Raw genomic sequence first — 20,050 nt, forward strand, 5'->3', positions numbered from 1 at the left:
GGCAGCATTGGCAATCTATCTCAAGTACTAAAGTAGACAGAATAACATACTGTAAGCGCCAATCTGAGAATCCCATCGTCAAATATTCGGGAAAACAGCGACCCCTGTTGTTCCGGTAACAGTCTGTCTTGAGAGACTACAATATTCATAGATATATATAAACTCTGTGTTGTTGTCATAACCGGACTCTGCCAGATGGGGGCGGTATTAAACTTGTGAACTCTTTTTGATTTATTAACAGTTTGCAGAATTACAGTACATTTCAAGTACAACTCAATACAAAAACTGTTAACAGTGAGTGGACGACACCATAAAGCATTACACTTGTTTACAATAGGGCCCACCATTTTCAATTCATCAAAACATTTAGAGACGTACGAATATACATCATCATAGGAGGTAAAAAGGGAAAAGAAATATATACATTCCATCCGGCGGAGTCAGGTTTATTGTTGTCACTAGTCATTGTTGACAAAATGTGTTTTTGTCAACAACACAAATTGCCATATTCATATGATGAAATAAATACAAAATATATTAATTACGTACGCACGTACATATCTTGTTAGCTCAACTTCAAGCAGTCAACAAAAAAACCCTCGGTTGTCAAGGTTACGCGACGTCGTGACGTAGCGAGCTCACCTGTGATTAGCTGAGTCGTAGCCTACGTCACGCCATGGTGGCAAGGCGCCGGTTATTTAAACCAGATCATCCCAACGTACTCACCATTCCTTTCCTGAACGACATTCAGAATTCAAATCTCCGGTTGGCAGAGTTTTTTCATCCTAACGTACTCACCATTCCTTTCCTTAACGATATTCAGAATTCAAATCTCCGGTTGACAGAGTTTTTCATCCTAACGTACTCACCATTCCTTTCCTGAACGATATTCAGAATTCAAATCTCCGGTTGGCAGAGTTTTTTTTCTACAACATCAGGCAGTATGGGAAAACAAAAACGTTGCAGCAGGGCGAGGCGTGTAGTAGTAGGTGAAAAGCAGATTCCTTGTGATTATGAAACGCAAACGGCCTGTCTTCGGAGGGACTGCCCGTTCCGCCATCGGGACGGTGTCCAACTGCGGGGCCGCAAAGGTGGTAAAACGGTCGACTGCCAGCAGAAGCAGCAGCCGAAGCAGCATGTTCCGCTTCTCAAAGCTGTGGTGATGCTGAAGAGGCTGAACCTCCTGGACATCATCCCACCGGGCTCCGGGAGGATCTCACCGTTCTCCGGCCTTGATGCTGGGAGGACCTCATCATCATCTACTCCAGGGGAGACACTAGCCTGCCCTGCAAGTCCAGGTCCAAGGAGGAACCCAACTGAAATTGAGGCGCTCTTGAGCGAGTTCCTTGATGCAGAACTTGGAGTGTTCCTTAACCTTACCAACTGCCAGGAGGACGACGAGTATGATGGTTTGGAGTTTGGACATCATGGACGCGTTGGGGGTCTCCAAGCATGTTGAAGCTCCTCTAACCAAACTCGAAAAAGCCCAAACCACACCACATCGGATCGGGTTCGGTTGGGTCCGGGACTAACGGTTTGTCATTATCTACCATGAAATGGATCATGGTCAAGCTCATTGAAGCTTTCTGAACACTTGAAGACAAAACAATCATAATGTTGATATGACTCTTGGGTTTCCTGTGATAGATTCCAATCCTGACACGACACTGTCTTTGCATTCTCTGTGGTTTTCCTTCTCATTCTCTGTATATGTGATTGGTTTTCTTGTGATAGTTTATTGCATTCTCTGTATATGTGATTTCCTTGCTTCTAAGTTGCTCTGTATCAGTGTGTTTAAATGCCAACATTTTAAAATTGTAATATAATGTAATGATTGTAAATAAATAGCACTTTAATACAAACCGAACAGCAAAATCTTTGTAGTTTTTTGTGGTGTCCAGATGAACTTGGACTGCACATTTATATGAGCCTCATCACATTGATGCCACAACACATGGAAACTCTGTAGAATCAGTATTACATAAATGGACAGGTAGAAAGTTAGATTATACTGTTTATACATATATATTCTCTATCAAAATGTATCCATGTATATCTCGTTTGAAATATATTACATAAAGTAATTGCAAATTGGCTATAACTACTTTATTGCTCACTACACTTATCTATATTGACCATAGAAAATGGCAACAGATTGGAACCTTAGAGAACTTCACAACTGCAGTTAGGCCACAGTCATACATTACTGGTACAACTTGTTACAGGTACACAAACCAACTTATGACAGCATCATGTTTAACCACTTTCCATATATCATTTAAAGATGGCCTAGCCTGATGAAGGCCGTTATAGGCCGAAATGTTCTTCATGACAGCAGGCACACTTGGTTGTCCTTCTCCTACGCACCTGTCGCTTGTAGGTGTGCAAAAGCCTTGCTTTTTTAAGTAATTTATAAAATAGGGCTTAAGAGAGCTCAGTTGAACTTGAAACAATAACTGAAGACATCAACTCCAGCCATGACATTAAATCTCGCTTCACTGGTTGGACTTAGCGCGTGGAACCAGTCCAACCAGTTCCTTTCCCCTCCATCAGGACAGGAGGCAGTTTAGAAATGATACTGCAAGTTTTTTTGTGAGGGTACCTACCCCAGGGGACACAGGGAGAACATGCAAACTCCACAAAGAACATTTTAAATGTTTTGTCTGTAAACATATAAAAGAAACAATTGGTCAAATGTTTAATAGTTGAAAATAAACTATACCTCAGTACACTTTAATACAGAGAAAGTAGACCGACATCAAGGTGAAGAAAAGTAATTCAATCAATATTGGTTCAATATATTTGAACAAACTGGTAGTATGAATCTGTCCTTCACACAGAAAAACTAAATGCAAAAACAGGCAAACAATAAAATATGCACTTTATCAGAACACTGCATATTCCCCACTATATTTTAACTAATTGAAAAGCATCAATTTGAAGAGCAACATGTCATTGCATGTTTCTAGAAGGGATAACAATAGACAACCAATTGATAAAGATAATCAATTGCACAATAAAACAGTACATTGTTTAAAGGGTCAGGACATCCCAAAAACACTTTTCCTTCGTCTTCTGGTTTCAGAGCTTTCTGCCATTTCTGTAGCTATTTCTGTGTATGTACAGGTTGCTGGGTAGAAAATAAATATTTGGCGCTACTCATTAAATATTAGTTCAATGTGTTCGATTTCTGAGACGTGACATAGGCATATCTAATTAATATTGATGTTTGTTTCATAGATTTGTATTAGGGGGCGTGTTATCACTGTCAACTTTCATTGCTGACAAATAGAGACTTCCATGTTTTCGTTAGCTTCCTTAGTTGCTGGTTCTCTTCATCTCGAAACAAAGCAATGCGCATGTGAGTGTGTGTGGGCGCTGGCCCCTCCTATATTCAGCTGTAGTGTAGATTTTGGTCTTAAGCAAACATTAAATTCCCATTGACAATGAATGGATGATGTACGATGATAAGTGTCCCTCACTCAAGTAGTTTCTTCAACTTCTGTTGTATAGTATAAAAGTCATGCTGAAATAACGTTGACAAGTAGGTCCTGACCCTTAAAAATAAAACAAGTCAAATCTACAGAATATTATTTGCGCCTTTCACATGAAACGAGTCAGGCACCAGGTCAAAGTCAGCCAGGCGTCCGTCCACCAGAGGTAAGTGAACCAGCTCTCCATTCTCATCATACAGCTGAACGGACGGTTCTGGCTCTCTGGCCTAGAGAGTTGTATTGGAGGAAAGAAAGGACAGTCATTAACTAGCTGAGTATTTAACATACTCAGTACACATACACAGGTACAAGCGGCGAAATGTATTCAAGTGGTTAAAATGCCTAATCATTCAGCAAAAAAGCAGACAAAAGTCAGCTTGAACCCTTTAGTGACACCCAGTGTGTGCATCAATGAAACATTGAGTGTGTGCGCACCACGAGTGAAGCAGTGATCTTTCCATGCAGCAGCTTGATCATGACCTGTGCGGCCTTGACACTCCACTCAGGACTGTAGGGCAGCATCTCCGTCTCCAGGTTGACCCTCGGAGGCTTGAACCCACACAGACGCACCTTCAGAGCACTGGCAGGAAACTTCAGCAGCTCAGCAGGCATCTTACGCAGCCTGGGGAAGAAGGTGCAGAGTAGACGGACATGCACAAGAAAACAGTTTTAGTAAATGGGTAGTGAACTGTACAAAAAAAAGAATATACCATAAAGAGGAACTAAACAATGAAATGCCATTGTAGCTTGAACACACCTCCTTTACACATAAAAACAGGGTCTATCAACGGCATGGCTTCACCATGGTTGAAGTTGACAAGTGGCCAACTCTGGCACTCAAAGCTTTACTATGATGCTTGACCTGGAAAAATGAACACATGCTCTAACATAATCCTGGGATAGTATAAAATTAAATCAGTTACAGTTGGAACAGTTGTTCCATCAGACTAATGCTACTTTATTGGTTCCATGCTAGTGGTTCATTGACATCCATCTGCTTGCCGTCAGTGTTTGTGCACAGGAGGTTCGTACTTGCTGGTGAGCATGATGTCGTCCGATCCAAAGTCTACATGTTGCACCAACAATGCTGGTGGATTCACGCCGACAAACTCCATCATCCTGGCCCTGTAATACCTCCCATCGCCGTACTCTGCAAGACAAGCACCCCCTGGATGCACACACACAATAAACAACTTGTCAATTACCTGAATGTTGTGCAGTGCGCACACACAAACACACACCAGAGGTGAATTACCAGGTTTTTACCAGGTTAAAACAAAGTGTTTTACCCAAGGGGTAGTTGGAGAGGCATGGCAGACTGTCAATATCGGCATTAACTCTGTTAATTGCGTCCTCCAGAGTCTCTCCATTCACCAACACAACATCTTCCACAGGCACCAGGAACACCTGTAGTACAGACGTTATGATACAGTATATTTTTGTTGTGACAGACTATGCTGAATTCACACCAGTAGCGGTATTTTGCGTAAGATTGTCCTTGAAGTAAATGTACAATGTCACATCATAAAAACAGTGTTGTCGCGTACGGTACCTCGTTGGGGGTGTAGAGATGTTTGACCCTGACCCTGAAGTCTCCCTCCTCGGGCAGACTGGGGTAGGAGAAGGGACCCAGCACTGGTTCATTTGCCACCTCCAGACCCTGTATGTATGTTCAACAGCATCACCATCCCTTCTCTTTTCACCACAAGCAGTGCGTTCAATTATTGTTCTCTTTACAAATGAAAGGTGTCTGTGATGGCTGCAGGTCTGCAGTGCAGCAGACTTTAATATTAACAGACTTACAAAGTGCAAGGCCAGAATAAGCCATGTCATTTGTAAAACACCAGGGTGGGTAAGTGATCAAAGGAATTAAGTGGTCAAGGAATTAGAGTAAGAGAGCAAGTACTGTATGTGAAACAAAGTAACTCGATTTACAAGCAAACAACAACACAGAACAAATAATATTAGTATCAGACTATCAGTACAGTACCTTAGTGTCTATATCCCAGTTATCCTGGGAGCTGTCAGACTCTGTGGATGTGTTGACATGTTCCTCCATGTCCTATACAGACACACATAATCCTCTGTCAACTATAGGATGCACTTGATCAACTTTGAATTTTCAAGTTAAAGGACCATATGCAATCATTGTGTATTGTATTCAAATAGCTTCAGCCATATATTGTACATAAACGTAATAAGAGTACGTCTTAAAGAAGTCACAGAAGTTTAAATTTCCTTTTCACAAAACAACATGCAACTTAGTGTGTTGGATTACTGTACATATCTTTGAAAGTCTTTGCAACTTGACTTTCACGATGTATTTTAATGAATGGAATCAAATAATCTCCTTGAAAATCAATTCAACTATACTGCCTCCCCCTGGCCAGCCGGGGCGCCGGATGGAGGGGAAAGGAACTTGGTTGAAAAACGTCCAACCGGTGAAATTCCCCCGTCAGGTGTAAAGAAGCGGCATGCATAGAAGGAAGCATGGGGTAAGTCCATTGCTCTCCCCAGGTTGGCAGAGGGAGTATAGCGCCCAGGATTACATTAGACCAGGTGTGTCCAAACCTTTTTCAAAGGGGGCCATATAAGAAAATATGGGGCCAACTACATCTCCTCGACTGACAGAATGTGGCTTCGGACTATAACAAAGTCACATACATATGTCATTTAGACGATTTCATCTATCATCAATATTTAATATCAATGGTCTTTTGTTAGGTGTGCTAAACAAAACATAACTCAGCCTTTTTGCAGCCTTACTTATGTACTTATTACCAAATGTAGCAGACATGCAAGGTAAAAAAATGAAATAAAATAGTCTTTTTTTTACCCCTTCAGAATGAGACAACAAGGAGCAAGGAATCCTGACAAATGATACTCTGGGGAAATGCCCAGGTTAATACAAAAATAATAATTCAGTTATGATATGATGAGTGCTAACACACACCTCCTGTAATGCAACAGTCCGGTCCACAGAGGCATGTTGATGGTGGCACATCATCTGGCTCAGATTCAGTCCATCGACGAAGATCTGGACTGTGACACAGCCCCGCGATTCCAAAGGCAGCTCCTACACACAGGCATGCGCGCACAGACATGCGCGCACACACCGCACGCATGCACACAGACAGCAATAATGGTTAGAAACTGTTCCATTTGAGTGTTTTGGGAAATGGTAGGATACAATTTACAATTTAGGCATTTAGCAGACGCTCTTAATCCAGAGCGACTTACATTAGGCAGGAACAAAAGGCAGGAACAAAAGGATCTTACCTGCATGTCTCTGTGCTGTGTTTGATAGATGGTAGAACCTTACCATGAGTGTTGTGGTCTTGGTGGGATCTTACCATGTGTCACGTGGACTGCGGTCACGTGTGTGTTATGATTTGTTATGATTAGTTTTGTTATGATGTAGTATAGATATATATATTTATTGGTTAATATTATGTATATATCTATATGAGGTAACTGGTGGTATTGTTATAGTTATATTGTATATATATGTTTAGACCCATCTTTGATATCTCTTATTATATATATATATATATATATATATATATATAGCTATACATCCAGTAGACTTGTTATGAACCATATATGGGGATAGAAAGCGCTTTCTATTATATACGTGTTCTTCTCCACTCCAGGTTGGATTGACTATGTTTTACCTTGTCAGTGACATCAATGAGGGGCCGGATCTAGCCAGGCGCCTGATCAACGCCTGACTTCCTGATTGGCTGCCGGTCCCGCGCACTCCTTGGCCAGGAGTGTGCTGGACTCTACATAGTCAGTCTGTGTCTGACAGCTCGGGGGAAATGTCACTAGGACCTTCTCCCGATCCGCTACTGCTATGTGCCACGACTAACTGTTGAACTCCTTATTATTGTTATCCTTGTTAAATGTGTTGTTCCGAACGCCCTTCGGAAAGGCGTTGTTTATTTATTGTTTCTTTTGATTGAACTGAGCCATTATTGTAATATACGTTTGTTTGATTTATTATATATACTTTTATAATAAATCCTCGTATTTCGATCCTGGTGTCTACTCCCCCTTCCTATGTTACTCACTCATTTACCCCTAGACTTATGATTTGTAACACCATGACTTCTCTATACTGTGTGTCTGAGTGTTGTGGTCTTGGTGGGATCTTACCATGACTTCTCTATACGGTGTGTCTGAGTGTTGTGGTCTTGGTGGGATCTTACCATGACTTCTCTATACTGTGTGTCTGAGTGTTGTGGTCTTGGTGGGATCTTACCATGACTTCTCTATACGGTGTGTCTGAGTGTTGTGGTCTTGGTGGGATCTTACCATGACTTCTCTATACTGTGTGTCTGAGTGTTGTGGTCTTGGTAGAACCTTACCATGACTTCTCTATACTGGGTGTCTGAGTGTTGTAGTCTTGGTGGGATCTTACCATGACCTGCATGTCCAGAACACGACCCACCAGCAGGTTCCTGAGCAGAGCAACTGCATCAACCTGCCACTTCCTGCCCACCTAGAGAGAGAAACACACACACACACACACAGCGCTCAATGGTGTTAACATGGTGCTAACACTCATGTACAGTATGTCTGTGATGACTACATTTAAATGGTGCCGTGTGTGAATGTGCACGCACGCACACTTACAGGGATGAGTCCATATAGCTGGCAGGGGATACAGAGCTGAGGGACTTCCTCACACAGCAACATAGGATACACATGAACGACTGGAATGTCCTCTACATGACCACTGTCCACATAACGCACCTGATGAGACAAACACACACCATTTGTATTAATAAACAAATGAGTTATTGCATTTGTTGTATTCATCTACACTGCTAGCGATGCGAGCAAACGATGAAATGTCATTATAATACATATTTTTCAATGAGACTGTCCTGACACACCGAAAGCATGCAGTGTCGTTGGAACGGGCAGTTCTCACCCCTCCTATATTCGCTCGCAGTCTCTATTTGAGTGAGGTTTCGCAGCCCCAAACACTTTTGTTGGTTGAGATCTACACACTACTATTTATTGGTTATTTGATTAGTTATTTGAGCAACGGCACGGTTGACGCTCCATATCAGGACAGTTGTTCGCGTGATATCACCGTCAGAACGCTGTAGATGAGGTGTACCGTGTAATATATAAACACACAAAGTGAGTGAGTGAGTGAGTGTGTGTGTAGTATTGTAATTGTATGCAAGCCTGACCCTGACATGTCCGCTGATGACCTCCAGCAGCTGTCCTCGGTGCCAATGCATGTCTGGTCCCAGGACTGAGCAGCCCTGCACGCACTTCCAGGTGTACGGTTTCTGTCTGGGCAGTGTCTTTATCTGCTGCTGGATCCCGTGTTTCAGCTGCTCCAGCTGGTGCACTGACACACAAATAAACACACACACACAAATACTGTACTCGCACACACAGTACCATACCATCATTCACTACAAAAATAAGTTTTCATGTATTGCCGTTTAATTAAAGCACAATTTGTATTTGATGCTCATGTCATACAATACTGTGTTCATGCACCTGTGGTGATTGCAACTACGACGACCCTGTTTCTTTGTGTAGAGGCTAGACCTCCATTAGAGGGTCTGTTTGTGTCTGAAGTTAAGCTCGCCAAACTGCTGGACCCTTCATGCTCTGTGGTGTCTAGTGTGTTTTCACTCAACACTTCAGCTGTGACTGGGCTCAGCAGAACGTGAAATGTATTTGGTAGAAGGGATGTGTACCAGCGTGCTTTGTCCTGGCATAGATGACGCCATCGTCCCCCACAGCAGAGATGCTCATCGCCATGTGACCGTGACACGGAAGCTCAGGAGGCTGGTACAATGTTGTATCCACCTGCGCACACACACAGTTTTTTCACATACACACACGCACACGCACATGCACGCTGAAGGGCAGTTTGTTCTCAATTCTCAAATCTGCCTGTTGAAAGAGAGACTAAAGAGATTTTCTCCCTCAAAGGAGGCCTTGAGCAAGGTGTTTACTGTGACTGTGTAGAATGTGATGCAGCATTTTGGTGACCTCCCCTCAAAATGCAACAACAACTATTCATCATCATTGAATGGTGTGTGTGTGTGTGTGTGTGTGTGTGTGTGTGTTGCTCACACCTTCTCAGGATTCAAAGAAGTGGAGCGGACAAGCTTGGGAATAACAACAGGCAAGGTGGGGCTGGAAGGGGCTGGAGACCTTTGTTTCCTCTCCTTGAGCGCGAGGCCCTCTTCGACCAGGAAGTCTGCAACGCAGACGTATTTTCCTTTCTGGTTGGCGCAGAACAGAGAGACGGGGACGGGACGCTGCTCCGTCGGCTCCTACGCAACAACACATGAAACGAAACAGCACAAGAGTTGCGACAATACACACCGCTTCGCATGCCATTCATCACTTTCTGATTTGGTTTAAAGTCTTATGGTGTCAAAATGATACACCTAAAGCCATAGCTGAATGGGTAGAATCAACAGAACAGAAGGTCCCCGGTTTACACCCCGGTCTGTGTCAAAGTGACCCTGAGCAAGACACTTAAGCCCTAACTGCTCCCCAGGAACTGCCCCCAAAGCTCCTAAATAGCTAGAATGGGTCAAATCCAGAGGCCAAATTACATGTGTGCAAATGTGCAGTGATAAATAAAATTCCCCGAAGGACAGGAGGATCCATAATTCCATATTATTTTTATTTTCAAAATACAGACTAGAGGATCGGAGTATGGTTCTATGTTCATTTTTGGGGTCTTAAAAGATTCCGCTGATAGACCTTACTGGCTTTGTGAGAATTATTGATCAGATCGTATAGCACCAATTGAAGGGATGATCACTGAATGTTACACCGATATTAAGGCGATTTTTCCTCAATGCTGGCTTTGATTTTACTGGCCGATGTCCCCTGGTGGATCGGATCGTGTACCTCAAGTAGCTACTGTATGATTGGACAATATGAAAATAGAAAAAAGAGATGAAGAGATGTAAGGAGAGAGACAGACCTTTATGGTCATGGTGGCCACAGCTCCAGTCAAGTAATACATGATTAAATCACAGGCGGTGGCGGTCCAGGTGGAGCGACCTCCAGCAGGCCTGCAGAATGGAGAGAGAACATTTGCATTGTGACAATTAAAGCTTTGATGGAGAGCGGCTTAAACGTATCTTCCTTTTCAATTCCTGTTTCAATATTTGTTGAAATAAAATAACCCTTCATCCCGTATGGCAACACCAATGTATACAACAGGGGTTTACTCACAGCTTAATTGTCTCCACCAGGCCGAAGGCATGGGGAGAGAGTATGTTTTGCCCTCCGTCCGTGTGTGTGTGTGTGTGTGTGTGTGTGTCTGTCTGCTACCAGCTAATCTCCGGCACCGTTAACCCGGTCGATGCCAAATGTTGCACACACACTCCCTGGATGCCAATGATAAACCTCTGCCCCAATTTTTTCAGAACGGCCTGCCTCACATTTTTGGAACAAAATGCCTCAAATCGTAAGAACAAATGCCACCCTTTTCACATTGGCCTATCATAGCGCCACCAGGAGGCCACAACCTGACCTGCCCTGGTGGAGACCTGTGCCCCGAGGGGAACTTTATCTAGTTTGTACATGATTAGATGCCCGGAGCGCATGAATCCGACTAAAAGTCATTCCCCCGCATGGAATGTTCACAAACAACAAAGTCACAAATATATTTGTGTATGGAATTTTTTTATGTGACTCCTATAAAGTACATTGAGTTCATGATGGTTTACATGTAAAGTCTGTCTCCACTGACCTGATGTCACTCAGAGTACACTCTAATGCCAGGGAACCAACAAGGGAATCCTGTAGAGGCCTCAGGCTGCTCATATGCACAAAGACTCTGTTGCCAAAGTCACATCGTCTCACCTACAAACAACCACCAGAGAGAGACAGACATTAGTAATAACTACGCATCAATTCCTTTCCATTTGAATTTAGATGAGTTTATACTACCAGTATAAGAACTTAAAAGCAAGGATCCAACTCAGAGTCATGTGCACACGACTGGCTGACAATTGTTATACAGTGAAAGATCAAGGGCAAGTGGTAGAACTATTTATATGTATCAAACATCTGTCTTTTCTTTTGTCAAATGAACAAAACCTGACATAAGAACCTTTGGTCATCTCATTTACTAACATATTGTTGGTCGATGTCGGGAGGAAACCTCTAACTGCATTTTTGAGGTTTTTGCCTAGCATTTTGTGCTATTGAACACCCTTTACGTCTGTGTGTTGTTTAAAAAATATTGAACCAATGGAAAGTAGTAAAAACGCTTTGGACAAAACCTCTTAACCATTGGACACTCAAACTGTCTACAAAAAGCAACTAACTCAACCACCTCTCCTCTCATGGAAGTAATTGACAAATAACTGATAAAGTCACAACACCAACTTTGATGGGGAATTATTGCTTTGTCTTTTTTTGTTTTCTTAAATTTCCTGAAAAATGTATATTTTTCATTTCCTGAAATGAAATTTTAGAATGTAGTGGTTTCTTCCCGACAGCAGAGATATAATACATAGTTTTTTAATAAATTAATTTATTCATCATCCGTATTAAATACATATATGAACACTCAGTGAAGGTTTTTATCCGAGTCACGAGTGTCTTCCACAAGACAAGCAGGGAATCAAAATGGCAAATGCTGACAGTGTTATGCCATTTTATGACCCGATAAGCCTTATATGAAATGGTCCCAGTGTGAAATGTGAATGGAAGCTCTATCGCTGACGGTGTTCTACAGTCTACACTGAGAAGAGACCAGAAGGTCACCTCAGCCGTGTTGGTGGATGCAACAGTGTTGCAGATCTGTCCTCTCTCCCAGAGTCCATTGATCAGAACAGCGCAGTACATGTCTGCCTCCCACTGGACATCCTGGGGCTCCGTAGAACCATACTCCTGCTTCAACAGCTCCTGTAATCTGCACAGAGAGTGGAACACACAACAACCATGGCACATCACGTACACTGTTTATTAGTTGGCACTGGACATTAACTGCCGGGCAGAGCAGCTGGCTGCTTTACAAGTTTTATTAGGCTATTGTCAGAACACTGTGAAACTCAAGACTGGTGAGTTTGACTATCAATGTTGTGTACATTGTGAACAGTTTCTTACTGCTGTGAAAATGCAAATTAAGTCCATGAGAGCCCTTATGCATTTAAAGAGGAATACCACTCATTTTCAACATTTTACTATGTCATTAATATAAATTAGAGTTGTGACTGGAGGTCTGAAAAAATCAGTAACATTATGAAGTACATCTCCGTGACATCACAAAGATGTACTTCATGTTACACAGAATGGGGGGACTTTTTTAAATGTATTATTCCCACACAACAACTCTAATGTATATTAATGACATAGTAAAATGGTATTCCACTGTTTTACTGGGGATCGGTCAAAATTTGTATGCACTGTACGTACTACACTGTACGTGTAAGTATTTTGAAATGTTTACTTAACGATTTGGCAACTTGGATTAAAATGTCCAAATTATTGATTATAACAAAAAATAACAGAAAGATCTTCTATAATGAGTTATACGATACATGATCCAAAAAGCGTGCATATTTTGAACGAGAGGCATGTTGAAGTCAGAAATGAAGCGCTTAGTATATCCATCAGATCAAAACCACGGAGAGCGCCCTGGATTAGGAGGAACGGTTAGGAGGAACGGTAAGCTAATATGACTGAAAAGCGAAGGACGGTGGTCGAGTGTCCGACTAAAAAAAAAGAAAAAAGGAAAAAAATCTGAATATTCTCCCCTCGCCTATCATTGAGGATGCGCTAGGACGTGTACACACGTCTAATGCATCCCTCGATTGGATTCCCTAGGACGTGTGGCTACGTCCTATGGACGGAAACGGTTAAAGATAAGAGGTATTTAGTAAAAAATAAACAAATAAACATTTGCGTTTGTCAATATGACCCACTCCTATTGTAGACCTTCCATACCACTTACCTTTTAAGCTGGAAATTGTTCTGGGTGAGCTGGACGTAGAAGCTCCCGGGAGAGTTGACGTGAGTGACCCTGACTTTCAGCTTGTCGAGGCAGGCAGGGAGCTCTAGCTTGGGCTGGAAATCCACAGTATCCGGAGCCTGGTCTCTGAGGCTTCCTTGGTCTGAGGCGCTACCACTGCCGGACAAAGACTCCTGCTCAGAGGGTACGAGGACCTCCAGTGGACTCCACTCCCACTCTGGTGGGTCCCACTCCCACACTGGTAGTGGTGGGTCCTCAGTACAAGGCTCTGTGTCTTCGGCCCCGACACTGTAGGTAGGACAGGGAGTGTGTGGTAAGAGAGTAAAGGTAGGGAAGAAAAGGTGGTGGGTGGGATGGGACAACACGGTTATATGCCTCCCCCAACCAGTTGCAGTTTACATGCATGTCTGTCCAGACTCTAATAACAAAGTGACATGTATAAATCTAGTGAAACATTTCTCCACAGAGGTGGGCAGGAACTTTCCGGAGACCTTCAATTCAACATTTCATCCGATAGACTTTTGTGTGAAATTATTATTAGCATATTCATTCATGAATTATGGCCAAAAAACATTAACCTGATAAAGGTCTATGTACTGAAACATTGTTTCTGTTCCCAATAAATATTCTATAATTGAAAGTGAAAAGGCCAGTGTATGGGAGTGCTTTCTTCTACATTAGTTGGCCCATGCTCTTCTCAGACGTAGGTGTAGGTGTGCAAACTTTCTGCTCCGTTATTCAAACAAATATACAGCAAATGCACCAAGGCTGGTGGTGCCCACAAGTAGAACACCACACTGCTAGTGATGAATGAAATAAATTCAACTCACAGCAGGCGGAGGAAACCATGCAAGGCATCAACCTGCTCATCGGGACAGGGGTTCTGCGTCTTGCTCAAGGACACTTCGACACTAACTCTGGGGGAGCCCGGGATTGAACTGGCAACCTTCCGGTTCCCAAGTGGCCACTCTACTCTTGAGCCACTGCCGCCCTATTGGAGACCTTCCATAACACTCACCTTTTGAGTTGGATATTGTTCTGGGTGTGCTGGACATGGAAGCTCTGAGGAGAGTTGACGTGAGTGACATTGACTTTCAGCTTGTTGATGCAGGCAGGGAGCTCTAGGTTGGGCTGGAAATCCACAGTATCCAGAGCCTGGTGGTCTCTGAGGCTTTCTTGGTCTGAGGCGCTGCCACTGCTGGTCAAAGACTCCTGCTCAGAGGGTATGAAGTCCTCCCATTCTGGTTCCCATTCCAACTCCCACTCTGGAGGGTCCTCAGTACAAGGCTCTGTGTCTTCGGCCCCAACACTGTAGGTAGGACAGGGAGAGTGTGGTAAGAGAGTAAAGGCAGTTCTGAAAAGGTGGTGGGTGGGATGGAGAGATGTGGTCAAATAAACCACAACACAGTTGTATGCCTCCCCCAACCAGTTGCCGTTTACATGCATGTCTGTCCAGACTCTAATAATGAATACAGTATGTAGAGAAGACATTGAAGGAACTAAGGAAGTGACATGTATAAATCTAGCGAAACCATCCGGAGACCATCAATTCAACATTTCATCTGATAGACATTTGTGTGAAATGTGATTATTAGCATATGCATTCATGAATTATGGCCAAAAGCATTAACCTGATAAAGGTCTATGACTGTACTGAAACAAGGTGAGACCTTCCATAACACTCACCTTTTGAGCTGCATATTGTTCTGGGTGTGCTGGACATGGAAGATCCGAGGAGAGTTGACGTGGGTGACATTGACTTTCAGCTTGTCGAGGCAGGCAGGGAGCTCTAGGTTGGGCTGGAAATCCACAGTATCCAGATCCTGGTGGTCCCTGAGGCTTTCTTGGTCTGAGGCGCTACCGCTGCTGGTCAAAGACTCCTGCTCAGAGGTTTTGAGCACCTCCAGTGGAGGGTCCCACACTTCCTCAGCACAAGAAGGCTCTGTGTCTTCATCCCCGACACTGCAGGTAGGACAGGGAGTGTAGCAGGCAGGAAAGAGAGAGAAAGGTGGTGGGTGGGATAGAGAGTTGTGGTCAAATAAAACATAGAAATACCAACATGGTTGTATGCCTCACCCAACCAGTTGCCGTTTACAATGCCCAGACAGTGAAAACAGCCAATCCAAGCTCACAGTCCCTCACGTATTGATGAGTTGTGAGCTTGCGGATCTGCTATTTTCCGCAATTCACTCTTCGCTAAGTCCCACCCAAGCCCGTTCTTGGCCAATACCACGTTAGCGACGGTTACTATGTTAGGATCCTGGTCACGCTTTCAATGCTGGTCAAAATGTTTCAGCAGTGTCAATAAATATATTTGCTGTACAGCATGTGTGGACCTCAGAAAGATGGTTTGTTTTCTTACCTTGTTATGAGCAAACTAGTCCATTCCATGAATCAGTTTATGACATCAGGAAAACTCGTTTTATTTTCGTCTTTTGATAGATTTATAAAGTAACTATTTTGGTGTGAAGCGGTTCTGGTGTTCCCAACTCTCGTTTGTAAACAAGTCGCCATGCTGTTTGAGATGCACCCAGCTGCAGTCCCAGACATTTCTCCTAACGTGTCTCCCTCAAACACGTCCAAAATTGTGTATGGTGTTTGCGACAAGTGGACGAGATCAAATACATTTGTTTAATGTTTACATCCAACGGCCTGAGACCGAGGCTACTTCAGAAGTGGGTGTACAGATTTGGACCAATCAGATCGTTTTGTAGGCAAACCGGAACTTCTTACCACACAAACTTGTCAGGGTTGCCAGGTCTGCTTATTTCCCGCTACTTTTGGCTTAAGGCTAATAATTAGTGTATGTAATACATTACCAAAACATGAATTATCATAGACATATGCCTACATAGTATTTATAATGATAAATGCATACAATCTTTTTATTATGATTATATATGGTCATATTATTGTGTTTGTTTTGGCTTGTTTTTCTTGATTTGGCTTTAAGAGTTGGCTTGTTTTTGGAGGTGGGTTGGCTTATTTCTCTCACACAATGTGGCAACACTGAAGTCAAAACAAAAACAAGACAACCTTGACATTTTTTATTAAAAATATAACCGCATGAGTTTTCCTGATGTCATAAACGGTCAGAATCAGCTTAGTGTTCTAAAAGAGTGACTTTGAGAGCTGTTTCCCCGTTACAATGGAAGTCAATGAGAGCCTATGAGGTCCACACATGCTGTACAGCAAATATATTTATTGACACTGCTTAAACATTTTGACCAGCATTGAAAGCGTGACCAGGATCCTAACATAGTAACCGTCGCTAACGTGGCATTGGCCAAGAACGGGCTTGGGTGGGACTTAGCGAAGAGCTAATTGTGTCAATAGTTGTTTGGAGAAGCTCCAATAGGACTGGGCCATAGGCAAAATAGCTGAAAATAGTAGCGGAGACCTTCCATACCACTCACCTTTTGAGCTGGAAGTTGAAGCTCCCAGGAGAGTTGACGTGAGTGACCCTGACTTTCAGAGCCTGGTGGTCTGAGGTGCTACCGCTGCTGGTCAAAGACTCCTGCTGAGAGGCGATGAAGCACTCCAGTAGAGCGTCCCAAACTGGTTCTTCAGCACAAGCCTCAGCATATTGGGCTCCGACACTGTAGTAGGGCAGAGAGAGAGTGTGTAGCAGGCAGGAAAGAGAGGAAAGGCCGAGGAGAAACGGTGGTGGGTGGAATCGAGATGTGGTTAGAAGTTAATGTACAAGATAGGCTTGGGCGATATTGATTTTTTGATATAGATATTGATAACGTGAATAATATCGCGATAATCGGTATTATCGGTTTTATTAATAAAACATTAATATATCACACTGACGGGCTGAATTTCCCCTCTCCTCTCCTCTCCAGTCAAAATGTCCCCTCCCCTCCACTCCCCTCTCCTCTCCAGTCAAAATTTCCCCTCCCCTCTCCTCTCCTCTCCTCTCAAAATTTCCCCACGATATTAGTATTATGACGGTATTCGGTATTATTGAGTGGTGTTTTATATACTCCGCGATATTACCGGTATTCGGTATTATTTATATACTCTGCGATATTACCGGTATTGATTTAAAATATCGCGGTAAACGGTAATATCGGTATATTGCCCAAGCCTAGTACAAGATCACATTGCGGCGAGTTGTGAGCTTGTAGATATGCTATTTTCTGCAAATAATTGGTGTAAAAGAAAAAAAGGGGGACCCCGGTCGACAGCGTGCAAGTGGTTGAACTGGTTTGTCCACCTCTCCGTTCTAAAGGACTAGAAATGTGAGAGTTGACGGGAAGCTCACCTGTTCTGATGAACGTTAGCACTTGGTGGGCTGAAGGGAACTGGATGAGACTTGTTACCACGGCTGGCACCGTGGTAAATGTCAGTTGACTGCAAGGAAGAATGTAATGGTGGGTATGCAAAACAAACAGTCACGGTTCTCTGAAAAAGCAGTGGGTTCTAATCTCCATCAGGAAAGTAGTATATCTCTGTGCTTTTTACTACTTTTCATTGGTTCAATATTTGTTTAACCAACACACAGACGTAAAGGGTGTTCAATAGCACTGACCACATGTATGGTCAAGAAAAAATCAGGTTGTGTACTTCAGTGCTGGTCATTTACCTCATAACCTCGAAAACGAGATGGGACAAACTCAGGAGCGCTGGCTGACAAACCAGATGGTACAAACTCAGGAGCGCTGGCTGACAGCTTAGATGACCTTACCAGGACATCCACATCCACATCATATCCTTTGGATGAAGCATTGCTGCTATAGTATGTATAGCATGTGCTTTCTTGGGCTTTGGGCCTCATCCATCTTCTAGTATCTGAAAGCAGGGCGACATCTTTTGCTTAAGACCCATAACTATAGGTGAAAATACACAGGCCGCACAAGAATAACACTCAACAATGATTAAAGCCTTAATACATGCACATATTGGATATGAATTTAATATGCAATAATGTGCACTGTTCATGCAATGTCTGACAGACAATTCACTGAGTAAACGTCATGTAGGCTATTTATCACATATGAATCACAAGTTGAGGCTTTACAGTGGCAGACCGGGGTCATCCCTATGTTCCCCAGGTTCTATGTTCCCCACTTAGGGTTTAGGGTTAGGTTTCTGGTTTAAGGACTTCAGTGTTTTGTACTATACAATTGTATGTACAAGTACAGAACAAAGAATGTTTGTTTTTGCCATCTTTGTTGAAAAGTCTGAGCAATTATGTTTTAGTTTATTTTATGCCAGTGTTAATTTTTTGTTGGCTAAGACTAGATAGTTTAAGTAGCCTAGGCAGGCTGTAAGTTCAATGGATTGTTCAAATACTGAGCTTAAATCACTTGTTGCTAAAATACTTTTAGTATTACTAGAATTACTAGGTTAGGTTTCTGGTTTAGGTTTTGATTGATTGATTGAAGAATTTATTAACAGTTTGCAGAATTACAGTACATTTCAAGCACAAACTCAATACAAAGGCTGTTAACTGTGAGTGGACGACCCAATTAAGCATTACACTTGTTTCCAATAGGGTCCACCATGTTCAAATCATCAAAACATTTAGAGACGTACAAATAGACACTTCTATAGACAGAACAGGAATTCATCATAAAGGAGGTAAAAAGGGAAAAGAAACATATACAGTGAGGGGGAAAAGGGGGGGGCGGTGGGGGGGATTCAGATTTTACGGGGGCCAGTTTCGAATTGCAGCCATCCGTAGGTGCCCTTTGAGAGCGGTTTTGAAGGAGTCAAGGGATTCGCATGTCTTAATGACAGTTGGTAGGGCGTTCCACATTTTGGTGGCATAGGAGCGAAAATAATTTAGTCCCTTGTTTGTGCCGAATCTGGGTTGTACATGGTTCATTGCACTCCCTCTGGTGTTGTGGGTGTGGACTTCGTTAACATTAAGGAAGTATCTAGACAGGTACATGGGTATCTTGGTGGTGTATCGAATCTTGTGGACCAGACCCATTGCAAGATGCTGTACTCTGTCGTCGACCCTAAGCCATTCCAGCCTGTCGAAGTGGGCAGGGGTGAGGTGGGTTCGGGGGGCTAGGTCAAGTAGGAGCCTGACCAGTTTGTTTTGGGAAGTCTGGAGCCTGGTTTTAAGGGCCTTTGAGGTGCTGTGGTACCAGGAGGTGCATGCATAGTCAAAGAAACCCTGTACAAGGGCACCTGTTAAGGTCTTCAAGGTGTTTTTGTTGACCAGTGAGGAGATCCTGTAGAGGAATCTTGTTCTATGGTTGACTTTTTTGATTACATTGGTGGCCATTTTATCACCGGAAAGATTAGCCTCCAGGATGGAACCTAGGTAGGTAATTTCATCTTTACGTGTGATAACATTGTCACCCACTCTAACCAAGAAGCCATTTGCCTTGCTGAGATTACTAATAGAGCCAAAGAGAATGGATTCAGTTTTTCCCAGGTGTAAAGATAGTTTGTTATCAGCGAGCCAGGTGCAGATTCTACCGAGTTCAGAGCTGAGGGCATTTTCAACCTGCAGTTTGTCCCTGTTCGAGACCAGCAGTGCTGAGTCATCTGCGAACAGGAACAAGTTGCAGTCACAAGCTGAAGTCATGTCGTTTACATATATTAGGAACAG

General features: G+C 43.0%; 1 protein-coding gene across 1 annotated transcript; it reads right to left on the reverse strand.

Annotated features, from left to right (window-relative positions):
• Nucleotides 1-2,827: 2,827 nt before the first annotated feature.
• LOC306914323 (RING finger protein 17-like) lies at nucleotides 2,828-17,061 on the reverse strand (the record flags this gene model as incomplete). The annotated part of the gene is made up of 20 exons (XM_079491320.1): nucleotides 2,828-3,721; nucleotides 3,930-4,116; nucleotides 4,527-4,662; nucleotides 4,784-4,901; nucleotides 5,047-5,154; nucleotides 5,485-5,556; nucleotides 6,448-6,570; nucleotides 7,918-7,998; nucleotides 8,133-8,252; nucleotides 8,702-8,865; nucleotides 9,224-9,335; nucleotides 9,608-9,808; nucleotides 10,474-10,564; nucleotides 11,248-11,360; nucleotides 12,270-12,417; nucleotides 13,459-13,764; nucleotides 14,495-14,785; nucleotides 15,163-15,438; nucleotides 16,893-16,996; nucleotides 17,050-17,061. 20 exons carry the CDS (start codon nucleotides 17,059-17,061, stop codon nucleotides 3,581-3,583), a joined length of 2,904 nt encoding a protein of 967 aa, XP_079347446.1. The 3' UTR covers nucleotides 2,828-3,580.
• Between the last annotated feature and the right edge of the window lie 2,989 nt (nucleotides 17,062-20,050).

Source organism: Electrona antarctica (genome assembly GCF_951216825.1).
Source record: "Electrona antarctica genome assembly, chromosome: 21".
In the NCBI taxonomy this organism is placed as follows: Eukaryota; Metazoa; Chordata; class Actinopteri; order Myctophiformes; family Myctophidae; genus Electrona; species Electrona antarctica.